Source organism: Pseudophryne corroboree, chromosome 3 (genome assembly GCF_028390025.1).
Source record: "Pseudophryne corroboree isolate aPseCor3 chromosome 3, aPseCor3.hap2, whole genome shotgun sequence".
Taxonomy (NCBI): Eukaryota; Metazoa; Chordata; class Amphibia; order Anura; family Myobatrachidae; genus Pseudophryne; species Pseudophryne corroboree.
The window spans coordinates 562,642,132-562,663,594 of NC_086446.1; the positions used below are offsets into that span (position 1 = coordinate 562,642,132).

Here is a 21,463-nt window from a genome sequence, read left to right on the forward strand (position 1 = left end):
AGTTCATCATTGCTGCCCTCACTGAGACCTGTTTGATTATATTCTAGCAGACAGTGCTAAAATGATCAAATAGCTCATACCATTGTGGCAAGTTACATTACAAGTGAACTAGTAATATAACTATGAAGATTGGTGTAGCACTGATGGTATAGGCCTTCAACCGCAAACACTTAAACATAAGGACCTTAATTAATTAATAAAAGGCGCACTAAGCTGTCCCATATGGTGTAGCTAATGGAAAGAAAGATATGCAAATACACCTGTTATCTGATAATCTGTGACACTGGATGCTTTAAAATGTTAAACAATTATACACCTTTCAGACCGCCACAATAACCTGGGTTATTGCAGGGTCGACCCGGATCGCGGCTCAGGGGGATATTCAATTTGGCCCGGGGTGCCGGGTGATAAGTATCGGCCGGTGGGGGCTATTTAATTGGCCCCGATAAGCCGGCGCGTGCCGCGGCTTATCAGGGGGTTTTGCTTCACCTGCCTCCGGCAGGCGAAGCAAAATGCCCGATAACAGCCCCGTTTTCAACCGAAAACGGGGCTGTTTCACCCGAAAACACACAGGTTTCACTGAACCTGTGTGTTTTCGGGTGTAAGAGGACTTGTTACCGGCCGAGCAAATTAAATAGCCCGACCGCAGCACCCGAAGAAACATCGGGGGTTTTTACTCCCGATGTCTCTTCGGACCAAATTGAATATCCCCCTCAGTCTGAAAGGGTCACAAAAACATAACCTGGGTAGCAACCAGGGTTGGACACGGAAACGACCTGGGTCATGGTGCAGTGTAAATGGGTAACCTGGGTTATCCAAACCGGGTCACGTTTACAGCATGGGCAGAGACGGATTTCCTGATTCTTGGAGATAATCTAATCTCTAAGCTCCAGCAAAAGAGAGACTGCACATATGTGAAGTGTGAATGCCGACCCATGAGCCGCATTGTGAATGAGGTCTGACCCAGGTTGCATCCGGGTAGACTGAGTGTTAGGTAATGGAAGGTTCAGGTTCTCCAGCAGCACAGAGAAGTAATATGAGGCTCTTGCAACACTGATGCAGAAAGATTATGGTGTCAAAAACACCTCCTAAAGCTTCATGTTCACAAAGGCCATATAAACAGTCTTGATAGATAAGAGGAGGGAAATTCTAACCATAACAATAAAAGAAATAGACGAATCCTTAAAATTAGTTGATACTTTGGGAATTGACCTAAGCATCTTAGAACTTAGAAGTAGGTAAGATCTAACAATGGAGGTCATTCCGAGTTGATCGCTCGCTAGCTATTTTTTGCAGCGCTGTAAACAGATAGTCGCTGCCCATAGGGCAGTGAATTTTTGCTTTGCAAGTGTGCGATCGCATGTGCAGCCGAGCACTACAAAAAAGTTTTGTGCAGTTTCTGAGTAGCTCAGAACTTACTCAGCCGCTGCGATTACTTTAGCCTGTCCGGACCCGGAATTGACGTCAGACACCCGCCCTGCAAACGCTTGGACACGCCTGTGTTTTTCCAACCACTCCCAGAAAACGGTCAGTTAACACCCACAAACTCCTTCTTCCTGTCAATCTCCTTGCGATCGGCTGTGCGAATGGATTCTTCATAAAATCCATCGCTCAGCAACGATCCACTTTGTACCCGTATGACGCGCCTGCGCGATGCGATGCATATGCATGCGCAATTCTGACCTGATCACAGCGCAGCAAAAAATCCTAGCGTGCGATCAGGTCGGAATGACCCCCTATATCCACGGAAGCACACAGTCTTGTGTGTCAGTGAGTGTCACAGGCCCTTCTCTTTCAAGCTTATTTTTTTGGATCATAATACGGTGGCATATATTTGTTGGAATGTTCAAACTAGGAGACGATGAAAATATGTTACCCATACAAAGTGATTTACCTTAATATTGCATCATGTCTGAGCTTGTGATATTTTTGTTTGTCTTTATTCCAGAATTTGCTTGGCACTCACAACCTAGGTCGGGTATATTATGAGCCTATTAAGGACAGACACGGGAATGTCTTAATAGTCACAATTCGAGAAGTAGAAACATTGTATTCATTTTTCAACGGTAAATGGATGCAGATCTCTAAATTGCAAAGCCAAAGGAAATCTCTGTCGACTCCCGAGGAACCAACAGCCCTGGACATTTTGCTTATAACCATCCAGGTAATGTCAAAATTTAGAGTGAGCAAATTCTTCCAGCATACACCAGATTGAACAACACCCTAGTGTGTCCAGGAATTTCAGAAATTAATTGCATTGTGCGACTAGACATGACATCCGCGTACATTAAACAAATGTCTTTCTCTTATGTTTTCAATGAAACCCACACAAAAGCCTTTTTTAATATCCTTTATTTGGTCGCTTTTCAAATAAGCTGATGTAATGTCGATTACTTTTAACTTAATAAACACGCATATATAAGATGGTGATGTTTGAACATAGCAGCCTGGAGGTCTCGATGATGGAAGAGTCTCAGCTATGGAGTTTAATGTGCTGTATACAGCTATCACACATAGATTTAGTAGTTTCTCTTCACACTAAACACTCCATTCTCTGGAATAAATCTAAAGTATGAGTGCTAGATAATATACTATATACTTTTATGACATGCATCATACCATAAATGAAGATTAAAGTATATTTCTGTATAGGAATCCCTAAACAAACCATTTTTGTATATATCTTTTAGTATGGCATTCTTTTGTAAGTTATTAGAGTAATCATAATGCTATTATTAAATATAATTGTGTTCCTGCTGTGCACTGTTATCAGGATTTCTCTATCGTCCTAAGTGGATGCTGGGGTTCCTGAAAGGACCATGGGGAATAGCGGCTCCGCAGGAGACAGGGCACAAAAAAGCAAAGCTTTTACCAGATCAGGTGGTGTGCACTGGCTCCTCCCCCTATGACCCTCCTCCAGACTCCAGTTAGATTTTGTGCCCGAACGAGAAGGGTGCAATCTAGGTGGCTCTCCTAAAGAGCTGCTTAGAGAAAGTTTAGCTTAGGTTTTTTACTTTACAGTGAGTCCTGCTGGCAACAGGATCACTGCAACGAGGGACTTAGGGGAGAAGTAGTGAACTCACCTGCGTGCAGAGTGGATTTGCTGCTTGGCTACTGGACACTAGCTCCAGAGGGACGATCACAGGTACAGCCTGGATGGTCACCGGAGCCGCGCCGCCGGCCCCCTTGCAGACGCTGAAGAGAGAAGAGGTCCAAAATCGGCGGCTGAAGACTCCTGAGTCTTCATAAAGGTAGCGCACAGCACTGCAGCTGTGCGCCATTTTCCTCTCAGCACACTTCACACAACAGTCACTGAGGGTGCAGAGCGCTGGGGGGGGCGCTCTGAGAGGCAAATAAAAACCTTATTAGAGGCAAAAAATACCTCACATATAGCCCACAGAGGCTATATGGAGATATTTAACCCCTGCCTAACTTCAAAAATAGCGGGAGACGAGCCCGCCGAAAAAGGGGCGGGGCCTATCTCCTCAGCACACAGCGCCATTTTCTCTCACAGAAAAGCTGGAGAGAAGGCTCCCAGGCTCTCCCCTGCACTGCACTACAGAAACAGGGTTAAAACAGAGAGGGGGGGCACTGATTTTGGCGATATTGTATATATATAAAAGATGCTATAAGGGAGAAACACTTATATAAGGTTGTCCCTATATAATTATAGCGTTTTTGGTGTGTGCTGGCAGACTCTCCCTCTGTCTCCCCAAAGGGCTAGTGGGTCCTGTCCTCTGTCAGAGCATTCCCGGTGTGTGTGCTGTGTGTCGGTACGTGTGTGTCGACATGTATGAGGACGATGTTGGTGAGGAGGCGGAGAAATTGCCTGTAATGGTGATGTCACTCTCTAGGGAGTCGACACCGGAATGGATGGCTTATTTAGAGAATTACGTGAGAATGTCAACACGCTGCAAGGTCGGTTGACGACATGAGACGGCCGACAATCTATTAGGACCGGTCCAGGCGTCTCAGAAACACCGTCAGGGGTTTTAAAAACGCCCATTTACCTCAGTCGGTCGACACAGACACAGACACGGACACTGAATACAGTGTCGACGGTGAATAAACAAACGTATTTCTCATTAGGGCCACACGTTAAGGGCAATGAAGGAGGTGTTACGTGTTTCTGATACTACAAGTACCACAAGAAAGGGTATTATGTGGGAGTGAAAAAACTACCTGTAGTTTTTCCTGAATCAGATAAAATAAAATGAAGTGTGTGATGATGCGTAGGGTTACCCCGATAGCAAATATTGGCGTTATACCCTTTCCCGCCAGAAATTAGGGTACGTTGGGAAACACCCCTTAGGGTGATAAGGCGCTCACACGCTTATCAAGTGGCGTTACCGTCTCCAGATACGGCCGCCCTCAAGGAGCCAGCTGATAGGAAGCTGGAAAAATATCCTAAAAAGTATATACACACATACGGTGGTTATACTGCGACCAGCGATCGCCATCAGCCTGGAGATGCAGTGCTGGGTTGGCTTGGTCGGATTCCCTGACTGAAAATATTTTATTCATGTAGAGCATTTAATAGGATGCATTCTATATATATGTATGTGAGATGCACAGAGGGATATTTGCTCTCTGGCATCAAGATAAGTGCGTTGTCCATATCTCCCAGAAGATGTCAGGGACACGACAGTGGTCAGGTGATACAGATCCCATACGGCAGATGGAAGTATTGCTGTATAAAGGGAAGGAGTTATTTGGGGGTCGGTCCATCGGACCTGGGGACCACAGCAACAGCTGGGAAATCCAACCTTTTTTACCCCAAGTTACATCTCAGCTAAAAAAGACACCGTCTTTTCAGCCTCAATCTTTCCTTTCCCATGAGGGCATGCAGGCAAAAGGCCAGTCATATCTGCCCAGACATAGAGGTAAGGGAAGTAGACTGCAGCAGGCAGCCCTTTCCCAGGAAAAGAAGCCCTCCACCGCGTCTGCCAAGTCCTCAGCATGACGCTGGGGCCGTGCAAGCGGACTCAAGGTGGGGGGGTAGTCTCAAGAGTCTCAGGGCGCAGTGGGATCACTCGCAAGTTGACCCCTAGATCGTACGAGTATTATCCCAGGGGTAAAGATTGGAGAGTCGAGACATCTTCTCCTCGCAGGTTCCTGAAGTCTGCTTTACCAACGGCTCCCTCCGACAGGGAGGCAGCATTGGAAACAATTCACAAGCTGTATATCCAGCAGGTGATAATCAAAGTACTCCTCCTACGACAAGGAAAAGGGTATTATTTTTCCACACTATATTGTGGTACTGAAGCCAGACGGCTTGGTGACACATAGTCTAAATCTAAAATGTTTTGAACACTTACATAAAAGGTTCAAATCGAGATAAAGTCACTCAGAGCAGTGATAGCGAACCGGAAAAAAGGGGACTATATGGTGTCCCTGGACATCAAGGATTACCTCCATGTCCAAATTTTGTCCTTCTCATCAAGGGTACCTCTGGTTCGTGGTACAGAACTGTCAATATCAGTTTCAGAGATGCCGTTTGAATTATCCACGGCACCCCGGGCCTTTTTACCAAGGTAATGGCCGAAAAGATGTTTCTTCAAAGAAAAAAGGCATCTAAATTATCCCTTACTTGCACGACCTAAAAAGGGCAAGTTCCAGAGAACAGTTGGAGGTCGGAAGAGCACTATCTAAAGTAGTTCTTCGACGGCACGACTGGTTTCTAAATATTCCAAGAATCGCAGCTGTTTTACGACGATACGTCTGCTGTTCCTAGGGATGATTCTGGACACGGTTCAGAAAAAGGTTTTTCTTCCCGAGGAAAAAGCCAAGGAGTTATCCGACCTGTCAGGAACCTCCTAAAACCAGGAAAGGTGTCTGTACATCAATGCACAAGAGTCCTGGGAAAAATGGTGGCTTTTTACGAAGCAATTCCATTCGGCAGATTCCATGCAAGAATTTTCCAAAGGGATCTGTTGGACAAATGGTCAGGGTCGCATCCTCAGATGCACCTGCGAATAACCCTGTCGCCAAGGACAAGGGTATATCTTCTGTGGTGGTGGCAAAAGGCTCATCTATTGGAGGGCCGCAGATTCGGCATACAGGATTTGATCCTGGTGACCACGGACGCCAGCCTGAGAGGTTGGGGAGCAGTCACACAAGGAAGAAACTTCCAGGGGGTATGGACGAACCTGGAAAAGTCTCTTCACATAAACATTCTGGTACTAAGAGCAATCTAAAATGCTCTAAGCCAGGCGGAACCACTCCTGCAAGGAAAACCGGTGTTGATTCAGTCGGACAACATCACGGCGGTCGCCCATGTAAACAGACAGGGCGGCACAAGAAGCAGGAGTGCAATGGCAGAAGCTGCCAAGATTCTTCGCTGGGCGGAGAATCACGTAATAGCACTGTCAGCAGTGTTCTTCCCGGGCGTGGACAACTGGGAAGCAGACTTCCTCAGCAGACACGATATTCACCCGGGAGAGGGGGGTCTTCATCCAGAAGTCTTCCACATGCTAATAAACTGTTGGGAAAGACCAATGGTAGACATGATGGCGTCTCGCCTCAACAAGAAACTGGACAAGTATTGCGCCAGGTCAAGAGATCCACAGGCAATAGCTGTGGACGCACTGGTAACACCTTGGGTGTACAAATCAGTATATGTGTTTCCTCCTCTGCCTCTCATACCAAAGGTATTGAAGATTATACGGTGAGGAGGAGTAAGAACAATACTAGTGGCTCCGGATTGGCCAAGAAGGACTTGGTACCCGGAACTTCAAGAGTTGGTCACGGACGACCCGTGCCCTCTACTTCTGAGAAGGGACCTGCTACAACAGGGTCCCTGTCTCTTTCAAGACTTACCGCGGCTGCGTTTGACGGCATGGCGGTTGAACGCCAGATCCTAAAAGGGAAAGGCATTCCAGAAGAAGTCATTCCTACCTTGATTAAGGCAAGGAAGGAAGTCACCGCGAAACATTATCACCGCATTTGCCGAAAATATGTCGCGTGGTGCGAGGATCGGAGTGTTCCGACGGAGGAATTTCAACTGGGTCGTTTCCTACTTTTCCTACAATCAGGATTGTCTATGGGTCTCAAATTGAGATCTATTAAGGTTCAAATTTCGGCCCTGTCAATATTCTTCCAAAAAGAATTGGCCTCAGTTCCTGAGGTACAGACTTTTGTTAAAGGAGTACTGCATATACAGCCTCCTGTGGTGCCTCCGGTGGCACCGTGGGATCTAAATGTAGTTTTAGATTTCCTCAAATCCCATTGGTTTGAACCATTGAAAAAGGTGGATTTTAAATATCTCACATGGAAAGTGACTATGTTACTGGCCCTGGCTTCCGCCAGGAGAGTATCTGAATTGGCGGCTTTATCTTATAAAAGCCCTTATCTAATCTTCCATTCGGATAGGGCAGAACTGAGGACTCGTCCGCATTTTCTCCCTAAGGTGGTATCAGCGTTTCACCTGAACCAACCTATTGTGGTGCCTGCGGCCACTGGCGACTTGGAGGACTCCAAGTTGTTGGACGTTGTCAGAGCCTTAAAAATATACATTTCAAGGACGGCTGAAGTCAGAAAATCTGACTCGCTGTTGATACTATATGCACCCAACAAGTTGGGTGCCCCTGCTTCTAAGCAGACGATTGCTCGTTGGATTTGTAACACAATTCAACTTGCTCATTCTGTGGCAGGCCTGCCACAGCCTAAATCTGTTAAGGCCCATTCCACAAGGAAGGTGGGCTCATCTTGGGCGGCTGCCCGAGGGGTCTCGGCATTACAATTCTGCCGAGCAGCTACGTGGTCGGGGGAAAACACGTTTGTAAAATTCTACAAATTTGATACCCTGGCAAAAGAGGACTTGGAATTCTCTCATTCGGTGCTGCAGAGTCATCCGCACTCTCCCGCCCGTTTGGGAGCTTTGGTATAATCCCCATGGTCCTTTCAGGAACCCCAGCATCCACTTAGGACGATAGAGAAAATAAGAATTTACTTACCGATAATTCTATTTCTCGGAGTCCGTAGTGGATGCTGGGCGCCCATCCCAAGTGCGGATTATCTGCAATACTGTACATAGTTATTGTTAACAAATTCGGGTTATATTGTTAAGGAGCCATCTTTAAGAGACTCTTTCTGTTATCATACTGTTAACTGGGTTTAGATCACAAGTTGTACGGTGTGATTGGTGTGGCTGGTATGAGTCTTACCCGGGATTCAAATTGCCTCCCTTATTGTGTACGCTCGTCCGGGCACAGTACCTAACTGGAGTCTGGAGGAGGGTCATAGGGGGAGGAGCCAGTGCACACCACCTGATCTGGTAAAAGCTTTGCTTTTTTGTGCCCTGTCTCCTGCGGAGCCGCTATTCCCCATGGTCCTTTCAGGAACCCCAGCATCCACTACGGACTCCGAGAAATAGAATTATCGGTAAGTAAATTCTTATTATTTAGGATTACTACAGGAGAAGGAATAGGTGCAGATGCACTATGCAATCATTACAGTAAATTACAATATATAATATATAATAAGAGGTTGTTAGCATATAATTGGCCAATGATATGGGCTTGCCCACCGCGTCAAGGTCACCTCTATTGAGCAAGACCCAAATATTTTGGGGTTCACATAGGGGCGCAGGGCACCCCCAAATCAGCCCAGCCTAAAATTAGATATAAAGTAGGTGAAAAAAAATATACAGTTCAGGGGTCCCCACGCCCCAATGCTTACCCCCAAATAAACTGACACTATATGAAAATAATAGGACTTACTTTGCATTATGCCTGAATCAATGTTGTGCAGTCAGATGTAGGTCCCAGCTTAAAACCAGTTGGGTAGGTGGGGGAGGGGTGCTAGTCAAGAATGAAGTAATCTCAGACTTCAGGTGTGTATTTATACACATAGTAGTATAGACTATACAGAGGAAATGGGCCTAGACTGCACACCCTAGTGGTTTTAATGAGAGGTGCTGTCGCTGAGATTTTATGGTACTACAGGTACAGATGCACTATGCAATCATTACAGTAAATTATAATATACAATATATAATAAGAGGTTGCTAGCATATAGTGTCAGTTTATTTGGGAGTAAGCATTGGGGCATGGGGTCCCCTGAACTATTCTGTCTGGGTCACCCTGGGGCATCACACCCTAACACTTATATTCACTATTTTTTCACTACCACCTATGTGTGTTATTTATTTTATCCATGTATATTTTTTTCCACCTACTTTATGTCTAATTTTAAAACACTTTCTACACTCCGTAACTACCTTTGCTTATCGTGGCTGGGCTGATTTGGGGGTGCCCTGCACCCTGATGTGAACCCTAAAGTGTTAGGGACTTACTCGGTAGAGGTGACCTCGACGCGGTGGGCAAGCCCATATCATTGGCCAATTATATTCTAACAACCGCTTATTATATATTATATATTGTAATTTGATTGCATAGTGCATCTGCACCCATTCCTTCTCCTGTGGTACCATAAAATCTGAGCAGATAGCACCTCTCATTACAACCACTAGGGTGTGCAGTTTTGACCTATTTACTTTATTTAGGATTGCTGCCAGAAATGATTGGTCACTAAGATGTTTGTGATTATGTTGAACAGTTTCTGGGGAAAATGTATCAAATCTTGGAGAGAGATTAAGATTAACCAATCAGCCCTGTCATGTTAAAGGCTATGTTTGAATAATAACAGTTGGAAGTTGATTGGTTGGTGGGGATCCAGTCAGCATACCGCGTTCCGGATGCCGTCAGTTGTAATACTGACGCCGGAATCCCAACATTGGTCAGAAGACCGACGCAGGGATCTTGACATGGATCACATTGCTGGCACCAGAAAACCACCTGCCGGCATCTCGATTGTAAGTATGCCGGGGAGGATTAAGTTGTGGGAAGGTGGTTTGGGGTTAGGCACTACCAAAGGGGGGGATAGGGTTAGGCACTAAGGGGGGACAGTTAGGGTTAGGCTGTGAGGAGGGAGGGTTACGGTTAGGCTGCATGGGGGGTGGGGGTTAGGGTCAGGCTCCGGGGACGGATGATTAGGGAGTACACAGGGAGGGTTAGACTACTTACTTATCAGGTGTCAGAAGGTGATACCAACTGATGCTGCTGATGGTATTCTAACTGCAATCGTCCCAAACGCCAGGATCCCGATACCAATCCAGTTGTTGCTTTATCTTTCTCCACTATATCTCTAGTCAAACTTTTATAAATCTCCCCTCTGTATGATGATGATGAAAATTACCACAAATACCTATTATGATTGCTATTGACAGGTTTTAAAACTGTTAAACTACACTAATAATACTCTATGGGATCCCATATCATATAATGGGTTGTTTTATACAGTATAGGAGTTCAGACATGCATTACAGTATATATATATATATATATATATATATATATATATACACTGCTCAAAAAAATAAAGGGAACACTAAAATAACACATCCTAGATCTGAATTAATGAAATATTCTTATTAAATACTTTGTTCTTTACATAGTTGAATGTGCTGACAACAAAATCACACAAAAATTATCAATGGAAATCAAATTTATTAACCCGTGGAGGTCTGGATTTGGAGTCACCCTCAAAATTAAAGTGGAAAAACACACTACAGGCTAAACCAACTTTGATGTAATGTCCTTAAAACAAATCAAAATGAGGCTCAGTAGTGTGTGTGGCCTCCACGTGCCTGTATGACCTCCCTACAACCCACACAAGTGGCTCAGGTAGTGCAGCTCATCCAGGATGGCACATCAATGCGAGCTGTGGCAAGAAGGTTTGTGTCTGTCAGCGTAGTGTCCAGAGCATGGAGGCGCTACCAGGAGACAGGCCAGTACATCAGGAGATGTGGAGGAGGCCGTAGGAGGGCAACAACCCAGCAGCAGGACCACTACCTCCGCCTTTGTACAAGGAGGAACAGGAGGAGCACTGCCAGAGCCATGCAAAATGACCTCTAGCAAGCCACAAATGTGCATGTGTCTACTCAAATGATCAGAAACAGACTCCATGAGGGTGGTATGAGGGCCCGACGTCCACAGGTGGGGGTTATGTTTACAGCCCAACACCGTGCAGGACGTTTGGCATTTGCCAGAGAACACCAAGATTGGCAAATTCGCCACTGGCGCCCTGTGCTCTTCACAGATGAAAGCAGGTTCTCACTGAGCACATGTGACAGATGTGACAGAGTCTGGAGACGCCAAGGAGAACATTCTGCTGCCTGCAACATCCTCCAGCATGACCGGTTTGGCAGTGGGTCAGTAATGGTGTGGGGTGGCATTTCTTTGGGGTGACGCACAGCCCTCCACGTGCTCGCCAGAGGTAGCCTGACTGCCATTAGGTACTGAGATGAGATCCTCAGACCCCTTGTGAGACCATATGCTGGTGCGGTTGGCCCTGGGTTCCTCCTAATGCAAGACAATGCTAGACCTCATATGGCTGGAGTGTGCCAGCAGTTCCTGCAAGACGAAGGCATTGATGCTATGGACTGGCCCGCCGGTTCCCCAGACCTGAATCCAATTGAGCATATCTGGGACATCATGTCTCACTCCATCCACTAATGCTACGTTGCACCACAGACTGTCCAGGAGTTGGCGGATGCTTTAGTCCAGGTCTGGGAGGAGATCCCTCAGGAGACCATCCGCCACCTCATCAGGAGCATGCCCAGGCATTGTAGGGAGGTCATTCAGGCACATGGAGGCCACACACACTACTGAGCCTCATTTTGACTTGTTTTAAGGACATTACATCAAAGTTGGTTTAGCCTGTAGTGTGTTTTTCCACTTTAATTTTGAGGGTGACTCCAAATCCAGACCTCCATGGGTTAATAAATTTGATTTCCATTGATAATTTTGGTATGATTTTGTTGTCAGCACATTCAACTATGTAAAGAACAAAGTATTTAATAAGAATATTTCATTCATTCAGATCTAGGATGTGTTCTTTTAGTGTTCCCTTTATTTTTTTGAGCAGTGTATATATTTCAGTCAATATCTAGTATCATTTTGGGGGCCTAGGAGTACAGGAAAGAATTATCAATTTGAAAGAGTGAAGAGTTATCATAGTGCAGAGTAACTACAGGAGGATCTGTTTTAGTGTAGCTCTCTTACTGTAGATCTGAGGACTCAACAGGTTCAATTATTCTGTCACATTATCTACTGTGCTATCATATGTAAGCATATTATAGTAGAGGTTACGGTATACCATACTTGTCAAAATGTTATTGAAGCTCAGGGGGATCCCAAACAGCAGCCACAGATAGAGGGTGCATCATCAAGTTCCCGGACTGCCCACTTCACCGTGGAAGTAGAAGGATCTAGAAAGATGGTGTACTCTTGGGAATCTACAGAATGGTCTAGTCTCTCGGGAGTCAGGGAGTGCCCCCAAAAATCTATGAGTCTCCCAGGCATTCCAGTAGATATATAATAATTGCAATTGTTTGTAGTGACCTATACTCGTGGAGTGCACTACAAATGCCATGTCTGACTTTATCTCCCCTTGTGATTGCGCCTCTTGAAAATTCTTTCAAGAATCGGAAAGTAAATAGCTGAGGAAGGTGGAGTTTATTACCAGGGTGCAGAGGCTCTATTTATTTTTATTTTAACATTTATTTATATAGAAAAACAACAAAATGGACGCAAAGCTCTGTCAAGCTATATTTAAAATTAATTTTTATTTTTCATATAAAATATAGAATATCAAATATCAAATACCAGCTGATCAACTGTTTTATCCAACCATGGGCCTAATTCTGAGTTGATCGCAGCAGAAAATTTGTTAGCAGTTGGGCAAAACCATGTGCACTACAGGGGGGAGAGATATAACATGTGCAGGGAGAGTTAGATTTGGGTGGGATGTATTCAAACTGAAATTTAAATTGCAGTGTAAAAATAAAGCAGCCAGTATTTACCCTGCACAGAAATAAAATAACCCACCCAAATCTAACTCTTTCTGCACATGTTATATCTGCCTCCCCTGCAGTGCACATGGTTTTGCCCAACTGCTAAACAAAATTCCTGCTGCGATCAACTTGGAATTACCCCCCATATCCTTTAAAAATAAATAAATAACACACCTAAATGCTATTGCTATCCAGACACTTTCTGATTTAGATTGACCACATATGATTAACAAGCAATCTGCTGGACTATGGGCTAATTCAGTAATCAGCAGGATTTGCTATCCTTTGGATTGCATGCTGGGGGCTGCCCATCGCAGGGCAAGGCCGCCCAGCATGCTGACTGGAGCTTCCCCAGTTACACAAGCAGAAATTGCGGAGCATTCGCAATTTCTGCTTGTTAGCAGAAACTGTGGGAGCCCTCCTGCCGGTGCAGCTTAGCTGCGGCCGCAGGAGACTTGCCGCCAGTTTCCTGATCGTAGCAGCTGCGTGTGACGTCAGCAGCCGCTACGATCACGCCCCCTGACACGCCCCGGTTTGTCCACCTCCGCCCACCGTTCGCCCCGCCCCGGCAACGCTCCGTCTTCTCCCTGGAAATGGAGCGTTGTGGCCCCCCCGCCCCGCGACCACCTCTGCCTGATTGACAGGCAGGGGCGATCGCATTTTCTGCGGCCCCCCGCAGAAAGTGTGGGTGCGTGTGCAGTACGGGCGCTGCGCATGCACCCGCGGGCCCACCGCAAAAATTCCGGTTGGATCGCGATTTGCAACTTATCCTGAATTAGCCTCGAAGGCAGCATCAATTCACACAGCACAAAAATATGTGGACAATTTATAAATCAGAGAGAAAAAAGCATTTCTTGTATAAATTTTCTCATATATTCCACCATCAAAACAAAATATCCATAGCAGGAATGATGTTAGTTTTGCAGGTATTTCTTTTTCCTACATGGACGTTTCCAAATTAATGGTTAGATAGAAGCAGAAATAGATCGAATGTTTGTGATCAAACTGATCATGCAGTTCTATTGTAGCAGTAGTAGAAAAGTTTTTATGCATAAACAGATATTGTTAGAGCTTGCTTTCTGGTTATGGTGGGTACACACTATGCCTGTGGTTTCCAAACTTTTTTGAATCAGGGCACCCTAGAGTATCAGAATTTTTTTCACGGCACCCCTAGGCCAAAAATTTCTTATTGAGAAATTTAGAAATAAATATTAAATTAAGTAGATTGTGTTTATATGTCATCCTTAGGCTCAATTGTGTGGTGAGGGACAAAATTTGCTTCTGTTTGTCCCCATATTTTATGACTGACAGCTACTAGCACTAGTTTTGCCTATTATATTGACCATAAATAATTTGAATTGGTCCTGGACCACCAATCCAAGGCACCCCTGCAAATGTCCCGAGGCACCACAGGGAGCCACGGCAAACAGTTTGGGAACCACTGCACTATGCGATACACTCTATGAGCGATATCACATAGTTTATCCCCTCCCAGGCCGGGCCGCCGACATTGGCCCTCATTCCGAGTTGTTAGCTCTCTAGCTGCTTTTAGCAGCATTGCACACGCTAAGCCGCCGCCCTCTGGGAGTGTATCTTAGCATAGCAGAATTGCGAACGAAAGATTAGCAGAATTGCGAATAGAAATTTCTTAGCAGTTTCTGAGTAGCTCCAGACTTACTCCTACATTGCGATCAGTTCAGTCAGTTTCGTTCCTGGTTTGACGTCACAAACACACCCAGCGTTCGCACAGACACTCCCCCGTTTCTTCAGACACTCCCGCATTTTTCCAAGAAACGCCAGCGTTTTTTCGCACTCTCCCAGAAAATGGCCAGTTTCCGCCCAGAAACACCCACTTCCTGTCAATCACACTACGATCACCAGAACGATGAAAAAGCTTTGTTATGCCGTGAGTAAAATACCTAACTTTTGTGTAAAATAACTAAGCGCATGCGTTCTGCGAACCTTGCGCATGCGCAGTAAGCGACTAATCGCAGTATAACGAAAATCAGCGACGAGCGACCAACTCGGAATGACCACCATAGTGCATACACACTATGCGATATCGCACGCGATATCGCACAGTGATGTCATGTTGTGGCCGGCCCGAACATGCAGCATCATATATAGTCAGATTGAGCTGCATGTAACAGACAGTAACAGCGGAGGTCGTTAACGACCCCCGGGAGCACGCATCGACCATCGCTTGCAGCATACACACTGGGTGATATGGAGTCTCAATATATAAAGATATGGTTCATTCATCATGATTCCCTCATACACTATTCACAGACTTTATTCTACAGTATACAGTATATGTTCAAATTTTTATTTACATGTAAGCCGAAATATCTAGAATTGCAGAGTTTTAATATGTGTGTTATAGCTTGGTTCAGAGGAGTGAGTGGGCATGCTTGAATTTATATCTACAACAACCTCAGTTACAATAGCGGGGCTCTTACTTTTATGAAGGAGGGGGGCTGTCTGGGAGGCAGTTCAAGTTGGCAGCTGCAGACAGCTCGGAACCTGGTATGCATTGCGCATTCCCCCCAAAAAAAAATTTAGCAGGAGGGAAAAAAATGTGCTTGCCCCTAGAAGTCAGATACGGCAGGGGAGTAGGTTCCATTTTAAGCAATCTATGCTATTCACAGTCTGGACTAGCAGCCCCAGGGGATGGGAGAAGTCACCTTCCCCTGGGATTGCCTGTCCAGAGTGTGATTAGCACAAGCACTTTAATGGGAAGCCAGTGCATGGACTGGAGACTCATGGGGGTGGGGGGGGGGAGGGGGGGAAGAGTACTGCAAAACTTGTTTTGGTTGTTGAAATTGATGGTCACATCCACAGGTTTCTAAAATTTCACACTAGTCTGTGTTTTCCTTTATCAGGAGATACTGAATTTTCAGAAGCGGAGCCAGCAGCGCCTATCCCCTGGACTATACCTTGGCTACCTAAAATTGTCCAGCTCTGTAGATCAAATCAAAGTTCTTGTCACTCAGAGACTCCCCAATATGCTGTGTCATGTCAAGATTCGAGATAATAGTAATGTTTCCAAGTAAGTCTTGCTGCCTAATACTTTCATGGTCATTACATTTTTTTGAGATGGAGAAGAGATAGAAATTTTCATTATTTTGTAAATTAACTTAATTGCTGACTTGTAGTGATGTGAAATTCCCAAGATTTCAAACATAGAGCTACAGTAACAAGCCAGTCGATATTAAATGTCTAAACTATATATATTTTTTTTTTGATGGATTAAATACTTGCTGTCACTATGCTATAGGTCAGTGTTACTGCTATAGGTAATAGGTATGTTTTAGTGGATAACAGATCCCCATATACAATAATAGAAGCAGCGCCATAGTAAAGTTGCTGCTAAATTATGTGCAAATCAATCTTTCCTGGGCAACGGGACATTTTTCAGAGGTGATTATTAACGGGTTTTTTTTCATTGCTGTTCTTTAGAATGACCATTCCATACTGTAATACCAAGATCTCATTCTGTACAATAATGTGGTTGATGTGGAACTAGAAATTGTAATAAATATGATAGGGGGGATTCCATGCTGAACATTCAAGGTCAAATTCCATCATAAACATTTTAGAAATTCTGCCAAATCATTTTAAGAATTGCACTTATCTTTACTGTGCCACATGCAGTCTAATAGAGAGTAAAGATAGGTACACACTGTCCAAATTTTTGAATGTCCTGACAATCGGGCGATTTTTCTATATCTGAGCTACACTTTAAAGTGTTAAGCAGCTGATTTTCTGCCAGTCCCCACTCATTCTGTTTATGTTCGCCCACAAGGGCAGTGACCAAGACAGTGTGTCCTACAACTTGAAACCCTTTCGTGTGACAGTTATAACTCTGCATGTCACTAAATAACCACACATGAGGCTAATCCACATAGAGGGTGGGATGTTTGTCACCTTGCAAGCTACAACCTGGGGTAAATCCTACCCGTGCTATGTATAATATAGTTCCTAGTCCTAACCCAAGAAATTGCCACCAATCCCTATCAACTCTGCAGCATATCTTCAAAAACTAATTGTGACTCAAAATAATGTTTTTTTTTAGCCATTATCAGGCAGGATGTAATAAATGTGTGGTTTAATATATTGCTAAACATTTTCATCGTCGGTCAGGAATGTTTTGGAGCTCATGACATGTTCACAAAACCACTCTCTGAAGCACTCTCATACACCAAGCAATGGTTTTTAACTGTTGAAATGGAGATGGACGACAGTGTGTCCCCAAAGCTATTGGTGGATGTTTTTATGTTTGATTTATGTTATAGATGAAAGTGCCAACAGAATAGCTGACTGAATTCACATTCAATGGTAGATGAATGGAAATCATGGAATAAATTGTCTGTCCTTAATAGAACACTTCAAACTGTTTCTTGCTCTACCTTGTTTCTCAAATAAAATCTATTTGGAAATCATGGCAAAATTTGGCGACATTCGAGGTCCAATAAGAACAGGTCATTTAGCAGAAGTGCAAAGTTTTGACCATATAATGGGGGTAATTCCAAGTTGATCGCAGCAGGAAATTTTTTAGCAGTTGGGCAAAACCATGTGCAGTGCAGGTGGGGCAGATATAACATGTGCAGAGAGGGTTAGATTTGGGTGGGGTGAGTTCAATCTGTAATCTAAATTGCAGTGTAAAAATAAAGCAGCCAGTATTTACCCTGCACAGAAACAAAATAACCCACCCAAATCTAACTCTCTCTGCACATGTTATATCTGCCCCCCCTGCACTGCACATGGTTTTGCCCAACTGCTAAAAAATTTCCCGCTGTGATCAACTTGGAATTACCCCCAATGTTTGAGTCCTGCATTTCTTTTCATTAAATTTGTAACTTCTGAAAGTATACTGTAGGCACCCGATTCAGGGTTGCACACAAGTTAATTTTGTGGCTGGATCTTGCAATCTTTGGCACTGCGTATGCAAAGTCATGCACATCTCAGCGGTAACCCCACTTGTGGCCAAATAGGCCTAGGTAGGTGCCAGCAGGGCCATTGCAAAATGTTTAGTGAGGGTCTGTCATGGGTGTGTAGGCTGAATTAAGGGCTATGCTGAGTTGTGTGTATGCAGAGATGTGTCTGATTTCAGATGGATCTCTTGCACAAGGCATTGGGCTGGTGAAAGTGCACTCTCATAATGATGACAGCTATTTGAACAAGCAGATTAATAGGGTAGATGCAGTCACATAGATGCGTGAAAATCTGCATATGGGTAAACATTTAGTTTTGTGTAGCAGCGTCCCCAGACCCACCCCAGCGTAGCACACAGCAGCATGTGCTGGGCTGGGAATCTGATCTCCCTGCCCAATGTGCCGCTGCGCTGCTATATAGTTGAAAGCAGTAATAGGCAGGGAAGAAGTGTTACGGAAGAGGCAATTGCTCTGACTCCCCCCCCCCCCCCCCCTGAATCCAACCCTGGTTCTGTGCACGTAGTGGGAGTACAATTGTGTCTTCTTAGCATGATGCAACTCTGCATTCCCCCATGGTCTACAAATGAAGCTGAGACAATGGCGATCACTTCATTCTTTTGTGTCATTTGGGGCAGAGCTGGGAACACTAAGACCAAAGGCCAATGTGAGAAATGGTAAAGCCAAATAATAAATAGCGCAAATATTCTGCAGTGCAATATACAGTATAACATCTTGCTTATCTCTACTTTTACACAATTATTTTATCATAGATCATAGTATCTGTATTAGAAATGTTTCATTTTGGTTTTCTGTATTGAGTAATAATTGCTCTTTTTTGCTCAGAGATGAATGGGAATGGATTCAAAACATCACCATGTCTGAGTCTCTGGACAGCATGGAGCTTAATCTGGATGCCCATACCGACATGTTTCTGTGTGATCTCCAGGTAGCAGTGAAGGCTCTGCTCAAGCAAATCAATCTACCTCTTCATCAGGTGACAGCAACCTTCCCTTGAATGCCCTGAAATAACCAATGACCATTTGTCCTAGTAACTTCAGGGTGGAAGTAACAGATATGTATAAATAATTAGAGCCCTGTGCATTTAGCACAATATGAATTTATATGGAGCCTATTGACCAGATTGATTGAAATCTATCCCCTGTTGAGAAATTTGTAAATGATCAGATTCATCTAGTGATGAATGGGTTAAATATATGGTTAAAAGAGTAAAGTTATCCCTATCCTTCCTGTTCGAATCACTTCTCTCTCCTGTTCACTCTATCTCTCATGCCCTGTACAAGCCACATCTTTATTAAATACAATCCTTATTGTACTTCTACTCTTGACTCTGTCGCTCCACCGACCACTATTCACCCTCGTAGATCAACACCTCAACCAGAGATGAGAGTTTCAGATTACCTCTATGAACATGCCCAAACTTCTGGTATCCGAGTCAATCCAAGTTTCCCGCTAGGCTCGGATTCCAAATGGAGGCTAATCGTCATCCTCCCAGGGTCGGATTCTCATGGGTTTTGAATGCTATATATTGGCCCTGTGGCCGGGACTGCTGTATGCTGTACTGTGCTCTGCTGGCTCATGTGCCTGTGTCCAAACTCCATAAGTGGCTGTGCTGTGCCGAGAGTGACTGTGACTCAATAAAAAGTGGCTGTGCTCTGTCCATACAAGTGGCTGTACTGTGTCCAGATTCCAGACAAGTGGCTGTGCTGTGTGTCTAGACTTCATACAAGTGGCTGTGTTGTGTGTCCAGACTCCATAAAAGTGGATGTGCTGTGTCCATCCAGAAGTGGCTCTGCACTGTGTCCACCCACAAGTGCTGTGCTATGTATAGTCCCCAGTCTAATTCTGTCACACAATGGTGCTGCTCTGACTCCGCAGGCCATACCCCACCCATTTCGTTCACATATAAGCACTAGTGTGTATTATCAGTTGCAAAAAAGTTAAAAAATAAAAATAAAGTTAAAAAGTACAGAAAATGTAAAAAAAATTGTATCATTTCTTTGAACTGTTTTGCTCACCACACCCTAGTATGCTGTTCCCCAGTTGCTTTGTTCGCTTCGCGTACATATAAAAAAAATAAGAATTTACTTACCGATAATTCTATTTCTCGGAGTCCGTAGTGGATGCTGGGGTTCCTGAAAGGACCATGGGGAATAGCGGCTCCGCAGGAGACAGGGCACAAAAAAGTAAAGCTTTTACCAGATCAGGTGGTGTGCACTGGCTCCTCCCCCTATGACCCTCCTCCAGACTCCAGTTAGGTACTGTGCCCGGACGAGCGTACACAATAAGGGAGGCAATTTGAATCCCGGGTAAGACTCATACCAGCCACACCAATCACACCGTACAACTTGTGATCTAAACCCAGTTAACAGTATGATAACAGAAAGAGCCTCTTAAAGATGGCTCCTTAACAATATAACCCGAATTTGTTAACAATAACTATGTACAGTATTGCAGATAATCCGCACTTGGGATGGGCGCCCAGCATCCACTACGGACTCCGAGAAATAGAATTATCGGTAAGTAAATTCTTATTTTCTCTATCGTCCTAAGTGGATGCTGGGGTTCCTGAAAGGACCATGGGGATTATACCAAAGCTCCCAAACGGGCGGGAGAGTGCGGATGACTCTGCAGCACCGAATGAGAGAATTCCAAGTCCTCTTTTGCCAGGGTATCAAATTTGTAGAATTTTACAAACGTGTTTTCCCCCGACCACGTAGCTGCTCGGCAGAATTGTAATGCCGAGACCCCTCGGGCAGCCGCCCAAGATGAGCCCACCTTCCTTGTGGAATGGGCCTTAACAGATTTAGGCTGTGGCAGGCCTGCCACAGAATGAGCAAGTTGAATTGTGTTACAAATCCAACGAGCAATCGTCTGCTTAGAAGCAGGGGCACCCAACTTGTTGGGTGCATATAGTATCAACAGCGAGTCAGATTTTCTGACTTCAGCCGTCCTTGAAATGTATATTTTTAAGGCTCTGACAACGTCCAACAACTTGGAGTCCTCCAAGTCGCCAGTGGCCGCAGGCACCACAATAGGTTGGTTCAGGTGAAACGCTGATACCACCTTAGGGAGAAAATGCGGACGAGTCCTCAGTTCTGCCCTATCCGAATGGAAGATTAGATAAGGGCTTTTATAAGATAAAGCCGCCAATTCAGATACTCTCCTGGCGGAAGCCAGGGCCAGTAACATAGTCACTTTCCATGTGAGATATTTAAAATCCACCTTTTTCAATGGTTCAAACCAATGGGATTTGAGGAAATCTAAAACTACTTTTAGATCCCACGGTGCCACCGGAGGCACCACAGGAGGCTGTATATGCAGTACTCCTTTAACAAAAGTCTGTACCTCAGGAACTGAGGCCAATTCTTTTTGGAAGAATATTGACAGGGCCGAAATTTGAACCTTAATAGATCTCAATTTGAGACCCATAGACAATCCTGATTGTAGGAAATGTAGGAAACGACCCAGTTGAAATTCCTCCGTCGGAACACTCCGATCCTCGCACCACGCGACATATTTTCGCCAAATGCGGTGATAATGTTTCGCGGTGACTTCCTTCCTTGCCTTAATCAAGGTAGGAATGACTTCTTCTGGAATGCCTTTCCCTTTTAGGATCTGGCGTTCAACCGCCATGCCGTCAAACGCAGCCGCG

The 21,463-nt window shown here is 44.7% G+C and overlaps 1 protein-coding gene and 1 long non-coding RNA gene across 6 annotated transcripts in view; one reads left to right on the forward strand and one right to left on the reverse strand.

Moving 5' to 3' along the window:
* The window catches only part of ANKFN1 (ankyrin repeat and fibronectin type III domain containing 1), a 1,208,371-nt gene that overhangs the window by 839,343 nt on the left and 347,565 nt on the right, over positions 1-21,463 (forward strand). For all 5 annotated transcript variants that reach the window (XM_063961280.1, XM_063961279.1, XM_063961282.1 and 2 more), the window contains 3 exons: positions 1,949-2,164; positions 15,739-15,905; positions 18,634-18,784. In XM_063961280.1, the coding sequence (XP_063817350.1) occupies positions 1,949-2,164; positions 15,739-15,905; positions 18,634-18,784 (534 nt within the window). The remainder of the gene's footprint in view (positions 1-1,948; positions 2,165-15,738; positions 15,906-18,633; positions 18,785-21,463) is intronic.
* Positions 1-21,463, reverse strand: part of LOC135056305 (uncharacterized) — a 200,501-nt gene that overhangs the window by 164,878 nt on the left and 14,160 nt on the right. The window lies entirely within an intron of this gene.